Genomic DNA, 13,288 nt, shown 5'->3' with positions numbered 1-13,288 from the left:
TTTATATGAGAAATAAGTTATACTCCCGTCTTCCTTCTTTCTATATGAATGTATTCCTTTTACCTTTCTCTTTTTCCTCTTAAAACTCAGAATAATCCTCAGATTCAGGACTATTTCTTATTTGGTGGCCTCACTACCTTTTGAACATATTGTGACCCTGAAGGAGACACCTGTTACTTTTGTCCCTATTAGAATTGCTGCCCCCGTATCATCACATAGCTATTTTCTAATTTCTCAAATAAATTTACCTTTCTCTTAACTCTTCTACTTCCAAGTTCCTACTAATCTCTGGTCTTTGATTTTAAAATATTATAAGTGCTTCTGTTGCTTCTATTCCATTAAAGATTATCTCTCTCCTCCCCCACCCCAATTTGCAGTATAAATTATTTTTTGTTGTAAGTTCTATCTTTTGCCTTTTAGAATATTATATCCCAAGATATCTTCTTATTTTTGGTAGAAGCTGTTTTATGTGGCATTGACTTTCATCTAGACTTTAATTTCATTTTTTATTTTCTTGCTTAATTTTTTTTCTAAATATTTGTGTAGCCCTTGTGGAAAATCTATTTTCCCTTTGAGTGGCTACTTGAAGTTGAAGTTACTTGAATAAGTTAATCTCTTTTAGGTTGACTTTTGAGTACTTCTATATATACTTTTAAAAAAAAAAAACCTAGTTGACATCTTTGGTTACTCATTTCTCTGGATTTAATTCTTGAACTGGGGCTTTTGGATAGAGTCATAACACATAAGTTTTATTTTCAAGTACAGTCTTGTTTGGTATTGTCTGAGACAACTGGGCTTGTGCATTGACCTCAATGTCCTGAAGTCAATCCCTTGGGGATCTTTGATCTTCAGAGATCTAGATCTTCAGGATTATCTGTGGTGTCTCAGGACAGAATTCTAAGGACCTTGCATTCAGTGCTTTGCATGTTATCAAACACATAGTTGGTGCTTAATAAATGCTTATTGATTAATTGACCTTTGATTCCCTGGTTGGTTGAATTGAGCACTGAGTACTGTTTTGATACATTGGTTTTCCCATTGCCATAGAACTTTACTAAATTGTTGAAAATATTTAAAAAAAATAAAAGAACAAAAAACTACATTTTGATTCATAATAACTTTCATTATTAGGGTAACCTTTTAATTTTAACATACATATATTTATTTTCTTCTTCCACTCCCACCCCCAAACTCCACTCCTGCCTTGCCCCTCCCCTCAACTATAATTTTGCTGCTTTGCATATCTTTTAAGGGAAAGATAGAGCAGAAATATATGCTCTGCCACTGACTTGGTTTGTAACCTTGAGAACAATTGTTTATCTTAGTAGACTTAAGCTTCCTCATTCAAATCAGAAACTTAGACTAAGTGTCTGCTTCCAGTTTTATAATTTCACTATTTTAATATATTTATTTACTCTTTGAAGGTTCATGGAAATAGAAACCTAATATTGAAATTGGTTATTATAAACACTGCTATTCAGTGGAAGGAAAACTGGAAAACTGTTAATAGATGACTTGGGAATCTATGCTTTTCTTTGTGATATTGTGTTAAATCTTATGGAAAACATACAAATTGTACTATATATTTAGCTTCTGGAACTTAGCTCTGTAGTATATCAGGCTGTTATAGAAGATTAGATTTGAAAAGAACCTTCAAAGTCATCTAGTCCAGTGGTGTCAAATTCAAAATCCCTGTCGATTTCATATAGACTTAGAAAACCACATGCCAATATTATCTATGTTGTATTGTATTTTTTTTGTTTATTTCATTAAATATCTACCAGTTACGTTTTAACTAGTTCAGACTACACTTAAGACTACTGTGAACTGCCCATAGCATATAGACTGTTTGTTTGACATATATGATCTAATCTAGGAAGTCAAAAGCTTACAGTTTTTCAGGAGAGGTAAAACAAGGTATACAAATCACTAGAGAACATGTGGATTATGATAGATACTAGATAGGTTGAAGAAAGCAAAATACTATGTGATGTCAGATTAAGAAGAAATGACTTTTTCTTTTCTAAATGATCAGAAAACGTTTTATGGGAGAGTTAATATTTGAGATATTCTTTGAATGATAGGTAAATTTTGGATAGGTAGACATAGAGAAATGATGTACAAAGCAAAAACTTGAGCAAAAAATGTGTTCCAGAAATGGAAAGTAGACTAGACTAAAATGCTACTTGTAGGAAGGCTGTGGGAGATGAGGCCAGAAAATTATTGTCAACAGAGTTGTAGGACTGTAATACTAAGGGATTCAGGATTTGGAATTTGTCTTATTCTTAATGAGAAATTACTGACAAGATCATAATGGGTTTTGGCTACAGAAATACTTTGTGTAATTCAGGATGGATCAGAGAGGAGTTTGGAAATAGAAGAACTGTTAAGAAATAAAGAAGCTACTATAATAATGTAGGCAAAAAGTAATAAGGGCAGGTAGGTGGTACAGAAGATAAATCCTGGAATCAGAAAAACTCCTTTTCCTGAATTCAAATCCAACTTGACACACTTTGTGATACTGAGCAAATCACTTAACCCTGTTTGCCTGAGTTTCATCATCAATAAAATGAGCTGGAGAAGAAACTAGCAAATCACTCTGGTGTTTTTGCTAGGTGCTCACAAAGAGTCAAACATTATTGAAAAATCACTAAATAATAATAAAAATAGGAAGTAATAAAATCTTTAGGTAGATAAAATAAAGGGGACATTGGGATACTCCATGAAGAAATTATAACAAAATGTGGGATCTTATGGGCTTAGATCCAGTGGTGCAAGGGATGCTAGAGATAATTTAGCCTCTCATTTTAGAGGTAAGGAAACAGCTTATGGAGGTTAAATATTTGTTTCTGTTGTTTAGTCGTGTCCGCATTTTTTTTCTGGTCAAGATACTGAATTATTTTTTCATATCTTTCTCCAGCTCATTTTACAGATAAGGAAACTGAGGCAAACAGGCTAAAGTGACTTGCTTATGATTACATAGCTAATACATATCTGAGGCTAGATTTGAACTCAGGTTCTCCTGTCTCCAGGCCAAACACTTTATCCATTATGTTACCAAGCTGTTCTGTTACCTGATGTCAAAGAAATATTAAATAGTAGATGCAGGATGGTCAATTGATTGTATATGCAGGCTAAAGGAGAGAGAGGAATTAAAGATGATACCAAGATTTTGTAGTTGAGTGACTGGGAAAATGAGGGCGAAATAAAAGAAAGGAACTAGGAAGAGAAGTCTTAGAAGGGAAGAAAATGAATTTACCATAATTTAATTTAAATTTTGAGTTCAATGCACTGGCAATATGACCAAATGGTTCTATCCAATGGTAGGGGGAATGGGGATTCCTACTCAAGGGGGAAACTGGGGCTAGAGATACTGATAGACAATACACATAGGTGTTTCATTGACATTGAAGCTGTGACAATGAGTAAGACTACCAAGAGGAAGCCTGAGAAATGAACCTGAGGAATGTTCTAGGCTTTTTTCAAATACTCACTTTGTGAAACTTAAATATTAATGACATTGTAAAGCTCTATTAGTTTAGACAATTTCAGAGAAAAGGAATTAGTGAAATGCATGAATTTTAGACCTTTGAAATATTTTCAAAAATTCAATTGTATATAGTCATTTGAATTACTTTCCAACAAGACATCCTAGAGGTTTAGCTAGATTTACTTTAATAAGTAAATCAGAACAATTAATAATTAGTATACTATATGTAGGTGATTTGAAAAAAATTTTGTTTAGAAAGTAGATTATTCTCCCTGAAATATTCTTTATATAACTAATTTGCTTAGCCAACACTGTTTCAGAGATGATGTACAGAAAAAAAAAAACCCAATTCAGAAACTAAAATAGTTTAAGACATTTTGAGGTCCTTTGGATTGAAATATCTGTGAAGATTTAGATGAGGAGAGGTTATTTCAAAAGGGAATGGCTAATGGGAGAGAGTTTGAAGGAGCAAATGTTTTGATGCAGTGGCATAGTGTTAGAACTTTAATTGGTTAGATGGGGTCACATTTTGCTACAGACACTAGCTCTGTGACTCTGGGTAAGTAACTTAATGTCTTTATCCTTATCTCAATTTCCTTATTTGTAAAATAAGGGACTGGACTTGATGATCTTTATGATCTCTTTCTAATAATTCTAATATAATAATAGTAATACATCTTTTTATAATCTTATGAACTATCAAAATTATCATGAATCCTAATTTGGTGACAGTTGATTGATTATGATTTCATTTTATGTCCAGCTCTTATCATTTGACTTCAATCTATATTAAACAAACCATAGAATTTTAAAATTAGGAAACATCATAGAGTTCATCCAGTCCAATTTCCTAGCCTCCTTCAGCATCGCTCAAGACTTCTCTCTCTAGTTATGCACTTTTGGTTTGAATTGATTTTGTAATCACAGGTCCTGAATTTGAATTATAGTGTTCTAATCTCTAGGTTCACTGAGCTCACTCTTTCTAGAGATTGGCCACTGCCCAGTTGAATAGTATAAGAACATTTCTTTCTTACAGTGACTTATGATCATTTTCTTATACTCCCAAATTTATTTTATTTTTGCCTTTATCATGGGAGGATATAATGATATTTGTAATAGCTTAAGTTCAGAATGTGAGCTCCTGGAGGGAATATGTTTTTGTCTTTTCTTAAAATTGAATGAAGAGCTTTTCACTTAGGCAAAGCTATTTGGATCGAATTGGAACTTACCTGACACAATGAACATGATTCCAGAGGTCAGAGTCATGTTGGCCTTGGCAGAGTCATCCATGTTGCCAATCCGAATACATTTCAGGGCAAAGATAGACACTAAAAGACCAATGGCACCCAGGACAATGCCTACAATCATTAGAGCTCTCACAGCTTGCAACATAGCTAAAACAAAAACAAAACAAAACAAAACAAAGTAATCTGATTTTAATTATTGATCAGAATTTTTTTTAATCATATAACTGTAACACATTTACCTTATGCTTTAAATTTTACAAAGTGTTTTTCAAACAATCATATAAGGAATGCAAAACAAATATCATTATTCCTACTTTACAAGTAAGGAAATTGAGGCTTAGCAAGGTGAAAGACTTACTAATGGTCATGCAACTAATATTTGATGGAGCCAGAGTTGAACTAAATCATCTCAAAGGTTTTTTTCCAGCTCTAAATCTGTGATCTATGATCATATGATCAATTTCCAAATATTTTCCACATACCCCCATAGACCAAATGTCTATTCTAGCTATTACCTTGCTTTAGGAAAAATCAATTATGGTGACAATGACAAGAAAAAAAATGAAAATTTGAGCTCACAGAGACATTAGATACCAATTATTCAGTAAAACAAACAAAAAAAAATCTACCCAAAGAACTTCTTTAAATGGCAAACTTTCCTTGGATATAATTCAACTTAAGTGGAAGGCAGTATAAAATTACACTAATTTTCACTAGTTATACTAATCAAGAGGAAATTAGCCTAAATTAGTGAAATGTTAAACAATTTTTTGGTTAATCACAAAATTAAAGAACTAGAACTATAAGTAGAAAATATCCCAGCAGTGTACAAAATACAAACTAATTCAACAAGCATATTTTGAGTTTAGTATGTTTGTCTATGCTAAGTCCATGGGATGCCAATGCAAATATAAAACTGTCCTTGTCATTAAGAAGTTCACAATCTACTGGTCACAGCAGAAATGACTACTATTTACATTTAATCTAAGTCCACCAGGATCCAAACAATAACCAAATGGAGTTTGGTCTGGTACCTATTGGGTTTTCCCTTCTCAGATTCATTAATTTGTTTATTTAGATTTCTTTTTTTGGGGGGGAGACTAGGTGAAAGAGGAGATCCTTTACCTCAGTTGCTACTTAGCCTTAATCAATAAATGGTGCTGCCTTAGTCAAAATGACCTATTGAAAAGCTTAGCTTAAAAAGCCAAAGTCTCTCATTGCATCCAGGACCATTTTCAGTTGTCCTATTTGGACAACTGTCTGGATCCAGTTGGCTACTGGACCCAAATGGCTCAGAAGGGGAAAGTGAGGCAGGGGACCCTGCATAGCCCTTCCTCACTTAATTCCAATTCATTTGTATGCATTCCCTCTCTGATGTCATAGTTCTCTTCAAGAGTAAAGGACCACTACAGTCTATTAGGGGAAGCAATATGTATACAGATACATAAGTAGAAAATAACAAAATAATTTTGAGGAATTTGGGACGGTACTATAATTGAGAAAAGTAGAGAATGTCAACAATGGCCTTGGGAGTTGGAACCTGGGCTTTGAAGGGAGCTAGTGATCCCTAAAAGTGGAGGTAAGGATGGAGAAGATTTTAAGCACTGAAGAGAGTTTGTGAAAAACACTGAAATGGGAGATAGATTTTCATGGGGATATAGGGATAAATGAATCAACTATTCTGACCAAAAGACAGAGGTGAGAGGAGAAGCGGGAGAGGATTGTATTATGAAATCAGGCTAGAAAGAGAGATTGAAACCCCAAAGATAAGATTAAAGACAGAATACCTTTAAAAACCAAATAGAAGAGTCTATATTTTATCTTTTGAGTCTCAGGGAAAATTGAGTTGATTTCTTCAGGGTTTGGCTTCTAAATGAAGCCAAATGATTCCTTACCTCAATCCTCTTTGTCATGACTTCAAACAGAAAAGTTAGCATCCTGAAAAAATTCTTTTTCATGAGATTTTTCTCTTTACTTTCATTCACCCTAAGCCCCACCAAATAACATAATTATAGATGGCAGATCAAGTTGCTGATCCTGGGAATGATATAAGTAGGAAACATTTGCTACAGGCTAAGAAGAACTCTGTGGGAGCACACAAAATGATTGTGTGTGTTAGGATGCAGTGATGTGAGCTTCAGAAAAGAAAGTACCATTAATAAGAAGCCAACAAAAGAATAAAAGATTTTAAGACTTTAAGCTTGGACTTTGGTGCTTTTTCTTCCCTTGTAAAACAATGTTAATGCTTTTTAGTTTTATATTATTGTTATTTCTCATACCCAAATTATTGTTCCTTTGTAACAAAGAAAAGCAAGTAAATAAAAACAATCAATTCACCTATGATCTTATGGCACAGTAGTCACAGTATATGACATACTCTTTATCTATAATACTTCATATCTCTACCAAGAAAGCATCAGAATACAATTACAGGATCATAGATTTAGAACTAGATGGTACTATATAAGCTAAATACCCTAATTTTCTTCCTTTTTTCCCCCCTTTGTGAGACAATTAGGATTAAGTGACTTGCCCAGTGTCACATAGCTAGTCATCTCAGTTTTTTTAGATGAAGAAATTGATGCCCAAAGAGATTAAGGGATTCATCCAAAATCACACAGGCATGAACAGACAGAGGATGGATATGAACTCAGATCTTCTGACTCCTAATTCAGTCCATTTTCCCTTTATTCTACCTTGCCATATCATCAATTATGGTTATAATTATGATGATGACATATTTTCATGAGGTACTTTTTTGCTGACAAAGTGTATCTTCAAAACAACATAGTGAGATTGGTAATAAAAATAATATTTTCATTTTTACCAATAATGGAACTAAAATTCAGAAAAGTCAGAGGATTATAGGATTTAGAATTCTGAGAGATCATCTAGTTCAAAGAATAATATACTCGGCTTTTAAGCTTAGAGGAGCATCATCATCTGTATTTTATAGATGATGGAAGTATGGTATAGAGAGGTTGTATCATAAGCAATGTCACATGGGTTGCAAAGAGCGGAGCTGGTATTCAAATCCATCATTCTTTTCACCCTCATTTTAAAGAGGAGAAATTGAGGCCAAAAGAGTAAAGTAGTTTTCTCACAGTCATATAGCTAGTAAACGTTAGATATGAGACTCAAATCCATATTTATAAAGCTCCTACAACATATCAGGCACAGTGTTAGCATCTCAGAATACAAAGAAAAGCAAAAAGACAGCTCCTATGCTGAAGGAGCTGACAGTCTCATGGGGGAGACAACAAACAACCTACATAAAAAAAAAAAAAAAGATGTAAACATGATCAATTCATGATAAGCAACAGAAGGAAGACACAAGAAGTAAGGAGTATTGGGGGAAAAAAAAAGGTTTTCAAGAAAAAAAAATGGGATTGTGCTAGGACTTGAAACCAGGGTTCAGGAAGTAGAGATGAGGAGAAAAAAGATTCTAGGTATGGGGGACAGCCAATGAAGATGTCTGGAGTTGGGAGATGGAGTGTCATAGATGGGGGAGAGATATGAGGTGTAGTAAGATAGGAAGAGTAGGTGCCCTTTTTAAGCCCATGTTAATGATCACTGATGACTGAACTGTTGACTTGTTTTTGTATCTCTGCCACATTTTCAGTTTCTGTATAGTTTCTGAATACTTGTCAATCTTAATTCCTAACTTTTTGGGATGGTCTGCCCTATTATATTACCTTATTGGGATTAAATGCATTGAGATAGAAGGAAATATTAGCTCTGACCTAGCAAGACAATTCTTTGTTTTTATGTAGGCAGTGAGATTCTGGCAGTAAAGTAGTTTGGAAAGCAGGAGAAAAATCCATGCTGTCTCCCATTACAGAAGAACAGATATTTCTAGTTTTGACCCTGGGGTTACAATATAATTAATTGATTTTAATCACTTTCTATACATAATCAGAAAAGAACAGCCCCATACTTGGAGGTTTTCATGGTTTTCATTTCATTCTTTTTAAAAATAGCCACTTCTGCTCTTATTTGTTATTCTGATCAAGAGGGGTGTGCTTATCAGTTGATACCAGGTAAATCAACTGACTATTTATGTTTATTCAGTTTTGCAAAGGTGTGATTACAGCATTCTTCTTGGGTGAATAAAAACTGTTATCAGACCTGAAGGGTGGGCAGGATTCAAAGCAGAAAGAAGCAAATACAAAAATGGGAACAGGGTGTTCCCTCCCTATTGTAAAATACCTGATTCCCTAAAGGAGGAAGAACTGTAGATCAGGAAATGGAAGTTGAGTATACTTACATGCAAATGAAATGGAGGGAGAGTCCTAAATATTTAAAATGTTTGAATGGAACACAATGGAACATTTTAGGACAAAAGAAAAATTATTATTAACATGGAATATGTTTTGTGAACCTCTGAAAAGGAATATAGGTCTGTATTTCAGGTTTGAATTAGGAGAGAATCTTAAAATGTATATAGGAAGTGATAAAGGATGGACCTTGTAAATGGCTTAGAGATTGGCACAGAGAGGTTGCCATTGGACAGTTGTAACATAACCAACATCACATGTGTTGCAAAGAGCAGAGTTGGTGTTCAAATCCATCATTTTTTTCACTCTCATTTTAAAAAGGAGAAATTGAGGTTAAGATCTGAGCTCAGAAAAAACTCTAACTTCAAATCTGACAATTTACCCACTGTGCTACCTATCTACCCCTTACTACAACACAAAAAAGATACTCCATTTCCTAACTTCAAGCATTTTTGCCATCTGTCCTCCATATCAAGAATCTTTTTTTGTCCTCAAATCTACCCCCTAAATTCCCTGACTTCCTTCAAGTTCTAGCACAATGGTATTTTTTCCCGGAAATTTTTTTCCCTAGCTTTTCCCTAGCCATATGAGACATAGCAAACAAAGAATCCAGGATGAACAGAGCTAAAATTGAAGAGCTGGTTGAGATAGCCTCAGATAAGAGACTAGAACGGGGTATGTTATGGTTCTCTGGCAATCTGGGAAGTTTATGGACCCTTTTTCAAAATGATATTTTTAATGCACAAAACAAAATATATATGGTTACAAAGGAAACCAATTCTATTGAAAGATGATTATCAATTTTCTATAGAATTGTCATATTAATTTTATAATTATTCTCAGGATCATAGATACATCTAGAGCCAAAAAAGACTCCAGAAACAATTTAGCATAAATCTTTCATTTTACAGATGAGAAAATTGATGCTGAAGGAGGTAAAATGAATTTGTCCACGTTCACATTGAATAGTGTCAGGTGACATTTGAATCCAGGTCCTCTGCACCATACTAGTATTGACCTTGATTATGGCAACTGTCCCATTTCTTCTTCTTCTTCTTTTTTTTTTTTAAATTGATCTTTATGGATATATTTTGTTTTTACATCACCTGTATTTTTCTATTTTTTCTACCTCCTCTTCAGCTACCTAAGTCAAAGCAAAAGAAAGTATTTTTAATGAGACTTTGCAAAAGGAACACACTTTGTCAGACCATGTGTTCAACTTTGGTTTGGGGAAAAAATGTTTATTATATTTATATGTGTTCTTTCCTTTTCTGTAAATTTGACAGACAAGTTGATGAAAAATTCCCTAAATCATGTAAAAATATTTACATAATGAGAAAACATCTAGATGAAAACAAACAGTTGGTTGTCCAGTTGGACTTCAGATTCTGGATTTGATGGTTAAGAAATAAACACCAGTGAAATGGACAGTAGATAAACTATAAGGGACAAAAAAAAAAAAAAAGGAATGGAAAACATGATGAACTTAGAACCTGGATATTTAGATATATACTGGATTTTATTCTAGAGTGTAATATCTGGGTAACTAAAATTCTTTACTTATCATCAGGAAGTTTTAATATTGTGTGATTTGCAGAAGTATGCAGAGCTTCTGTTAGCACATTTTCATAATGTCTGAAAATACATTATCAGCAGTTTGCTTTTTTTTTTTTTAACCCTCAATTATACATGTCATAGATTATATCTGGGAGTCTTTATTCTCATGTATGGTATTTATTCATTTGACCATCTTGATACTCATTATCATTTCCTATTGAGTACTTATGGAAGAGCAACTGGATTATCAATACAACAAACTCATTAAAAATCATTTCCCCATTACTTCATGTGTAAATATATATGCTATGTTTTTCAGTGATTATCTGCTGAAATATCACATCTTTATTTTTAAATTTATTTTTTCAATGAGCAAAATTTTTTCCTTCTTTACCATTTTCTTCTCACTCATTATAAAAAATAAAAACAAAATTCTTTTAAAGTAGTTAATATTTATTACTAATTTAATATTATTAATAATAGTTAAATAGTAATAGTTAGGTAAGAATAACAAATCCCTGCATTGGTCATATCCAAAAAGGCTATTAAGTCTCTCTCAGAGATGAGTAACATGCTTCATCATTGGTCCTCTGAAACTGTGATTGGTCATTGTATTGATAAGAATTTCAATTCTTAAGTCTTTCAAAGTTTTTGTCTTTGCAAAATCTGTTGTAAATTTTACAACAATTTGTAAAAAATAATACAAGAATTTATTATAAAAATTATTTTTCCTAGCTCATTTTACTCTGTATTATTTCATATGTCTTCCTAGATTTTTCTGAAAACATTCTTTTTGTCATTTCTTATAGTACAAGGGTTTTTCCATTATATCTGCAAAGAATAATTTGCTTAGTCATTCCCTAATTGATGTGTATTTTCCTTAGATTTCAGTTCTTTCTTCCCTCAATAAGAACTATTATAAATATTTTTGTGCATTTGAGTCCTTTCCCTCTTTCTGTGATGTCTTTGGGGGATATAGACCTAGTAGTTGTTGGAATCCTTACTAACTGCTAACTAATTAGAGTTGATCTAATCTTACAAGAAGATGTTTTGGGCAGAACCTGAAACAAGGTACTAAGTAGAACTAATTAATACAAGGCTTGTGTTCACACCTTTACTCATTGGAGTTCAATGAGTTCACACCTCCCTTGAAGCTCTTTGGGCCAGAGAGCACTAGCATAAATGGAGCTTCAATGGGCTAGTCAAGGAAGTTCTTCAGAGTGAAGAAGCTATAAGTCGAGATTTCAGTGGAGTTATGCCAGAAGCCCTCTCTCCGAGGCAAGGCAGAATATTTTCCACTTGGCTGGCTGGTGGCAGAAGAAAAGTTCTTCAGAGGAAGAAGCTACAAGTCGAGATTTCACCGGAATGACATGAAGAGCGGTGATGGCTCTGGAGGCTGAAGAAAGCAGAGGCAGAAGCAAAGGACAAAGTGGCAAGAGCTCTTGGAACCAAGCAGAGAGATAGGCCTCTAAGCTAACCGGGCTATATTGGAGATAATAAAAGATCTGAACTTTTATCACCTGGCTGCATTTTGAGAAGAAAAAGCTCACCACAAGTAGTGATGGCATTAGGTCAAAGGGTATGTAGAGTTGAGTAATATTTGGGGGCAAAGTACTAAACTGTTTTCCAGACTGGGTAGACCAATATACAATTCAATCAATTCTGCATTAAAGTGCCTATTTTCCAACAAACTTTTCAACATTTATCCTTTTATGAACAACTTTGCTAATCTGACTTGTGTGAAGTAAAACGGTGTAATTGTTTTAATTGGCATTTTTCACATCTTTAGTGCTTTAGAGTCACTTTCTCAATATTATTGATAGTTTGGACTTTTTTCCAAAACTTTGAAAACTGTATTTACATATCATTTGACCATTTATCAACTGAGGAATGATATAATACTTTAGATTTAGTAGCTTCCTTTTGTGGACATTTTTCTAGTTTTTAAGATGAAGAGGCTGATCTTTTAAAAGTTTATTACTGGGACCAAGTAAATCTCTCCCTTTTAAATAAATTATTAAATACTCTCTAATCTCTATCTTGGCTCAGTTTCTCTGGTATTACAAGATTATGTCCCTGGAACAGATTCCTTCAGCTCTCACTGCTTTGGTTCTTTTAGTCTGCCATTTTTTAGTATAATATACAAGGAGCAGCTTCTTAGAGCGTTTTGGTTTTTTTTGCAAAGCAATTTAGGTTAAGTGACTTGCTCAGGTCCACAGCTAGAAAATGTTAAGAATTTGAACTCAGGTCCTCCTGACTTCAGGGCAGGTGCTCTATCCATTCATAAATCTACTTTGTTACAGTTGTGAATATAAAAATACTTAGAATACAAGTACTTGGTTTTGAATTTAAGCACAACTTGACTTGACTCACTTCATTATTTAGACTTTTTCTTCATTTTCACTTAATGTATCACAGCCAACTTGCCAGTTGGCCACTACATTTGATCCTTATTTTTCTCCCAAGTCCAGTTTTCAGTTCTAGATTCTCTCCAGTCATCCAAAGCCTAAAGCCTGACTTAGTGATTCTGATCTCTCCTGAATTCTCTAAAAGTCACAGAATTTTGAGCATGAAGAGAACCTTATAGGTCATCTAGAACTGATCTCCATTTTACAGAGGAAGAAAATGAGTTACAGAGATAGAAAAGTAGAAGTACAGGGACCAGGATTTCAACTTAGTTTTTTCCATTTTCATCCCAGCATTCTTCTCATAAATCA

The 13,288-nt window shown here is 33.7% G+C and overlaps 1 protein-coding gene across 3 annotated transcripts in view; it reads right to left on the bottom strand.

Moving 5' to 3' along the window:
* CLDN18 (claudin 18) overlaps window positions 1-13,288 on the bottom strand; it is a 49,076-nt gene that overhangs the window by 10,839 nt on the left and 24,949 nt on the right. For all 3 annotated transcript variants that reach the window (XM_051985617.1, XM_051985618.1, XM_051985616.1), the window contains exon 2: window positions 4,720-4,884. In XM_051985617.1, the coding sequence (XP_051841577.1) occupies window positions 4,720-4,884 (165 nt within the window). The remainder of the gene's footprint in view (window positions 1-4,719; window positions 4,885-13,288) is intronic.

Source organism: Antechinus flavipes, chromosome 3 (assembly GCF_016432865.1).
Source record: "Antechinus flavipes isolate AdamAnt ecotype Samford, QLD, Australia chromosome 3, AdamAnt_v2, whole genome shotgun sequence".
NCBI lineage: Eukaryota > Metazoa > Chordata > Mammalia > Dasyuromorphia > Dasyuridae > Antechinus > Antechinus flavipes.
Note: the sequence above shows the minus strand (reverse complement) of the source record. Positions and strands in the feature narration are given on the sequence as shown.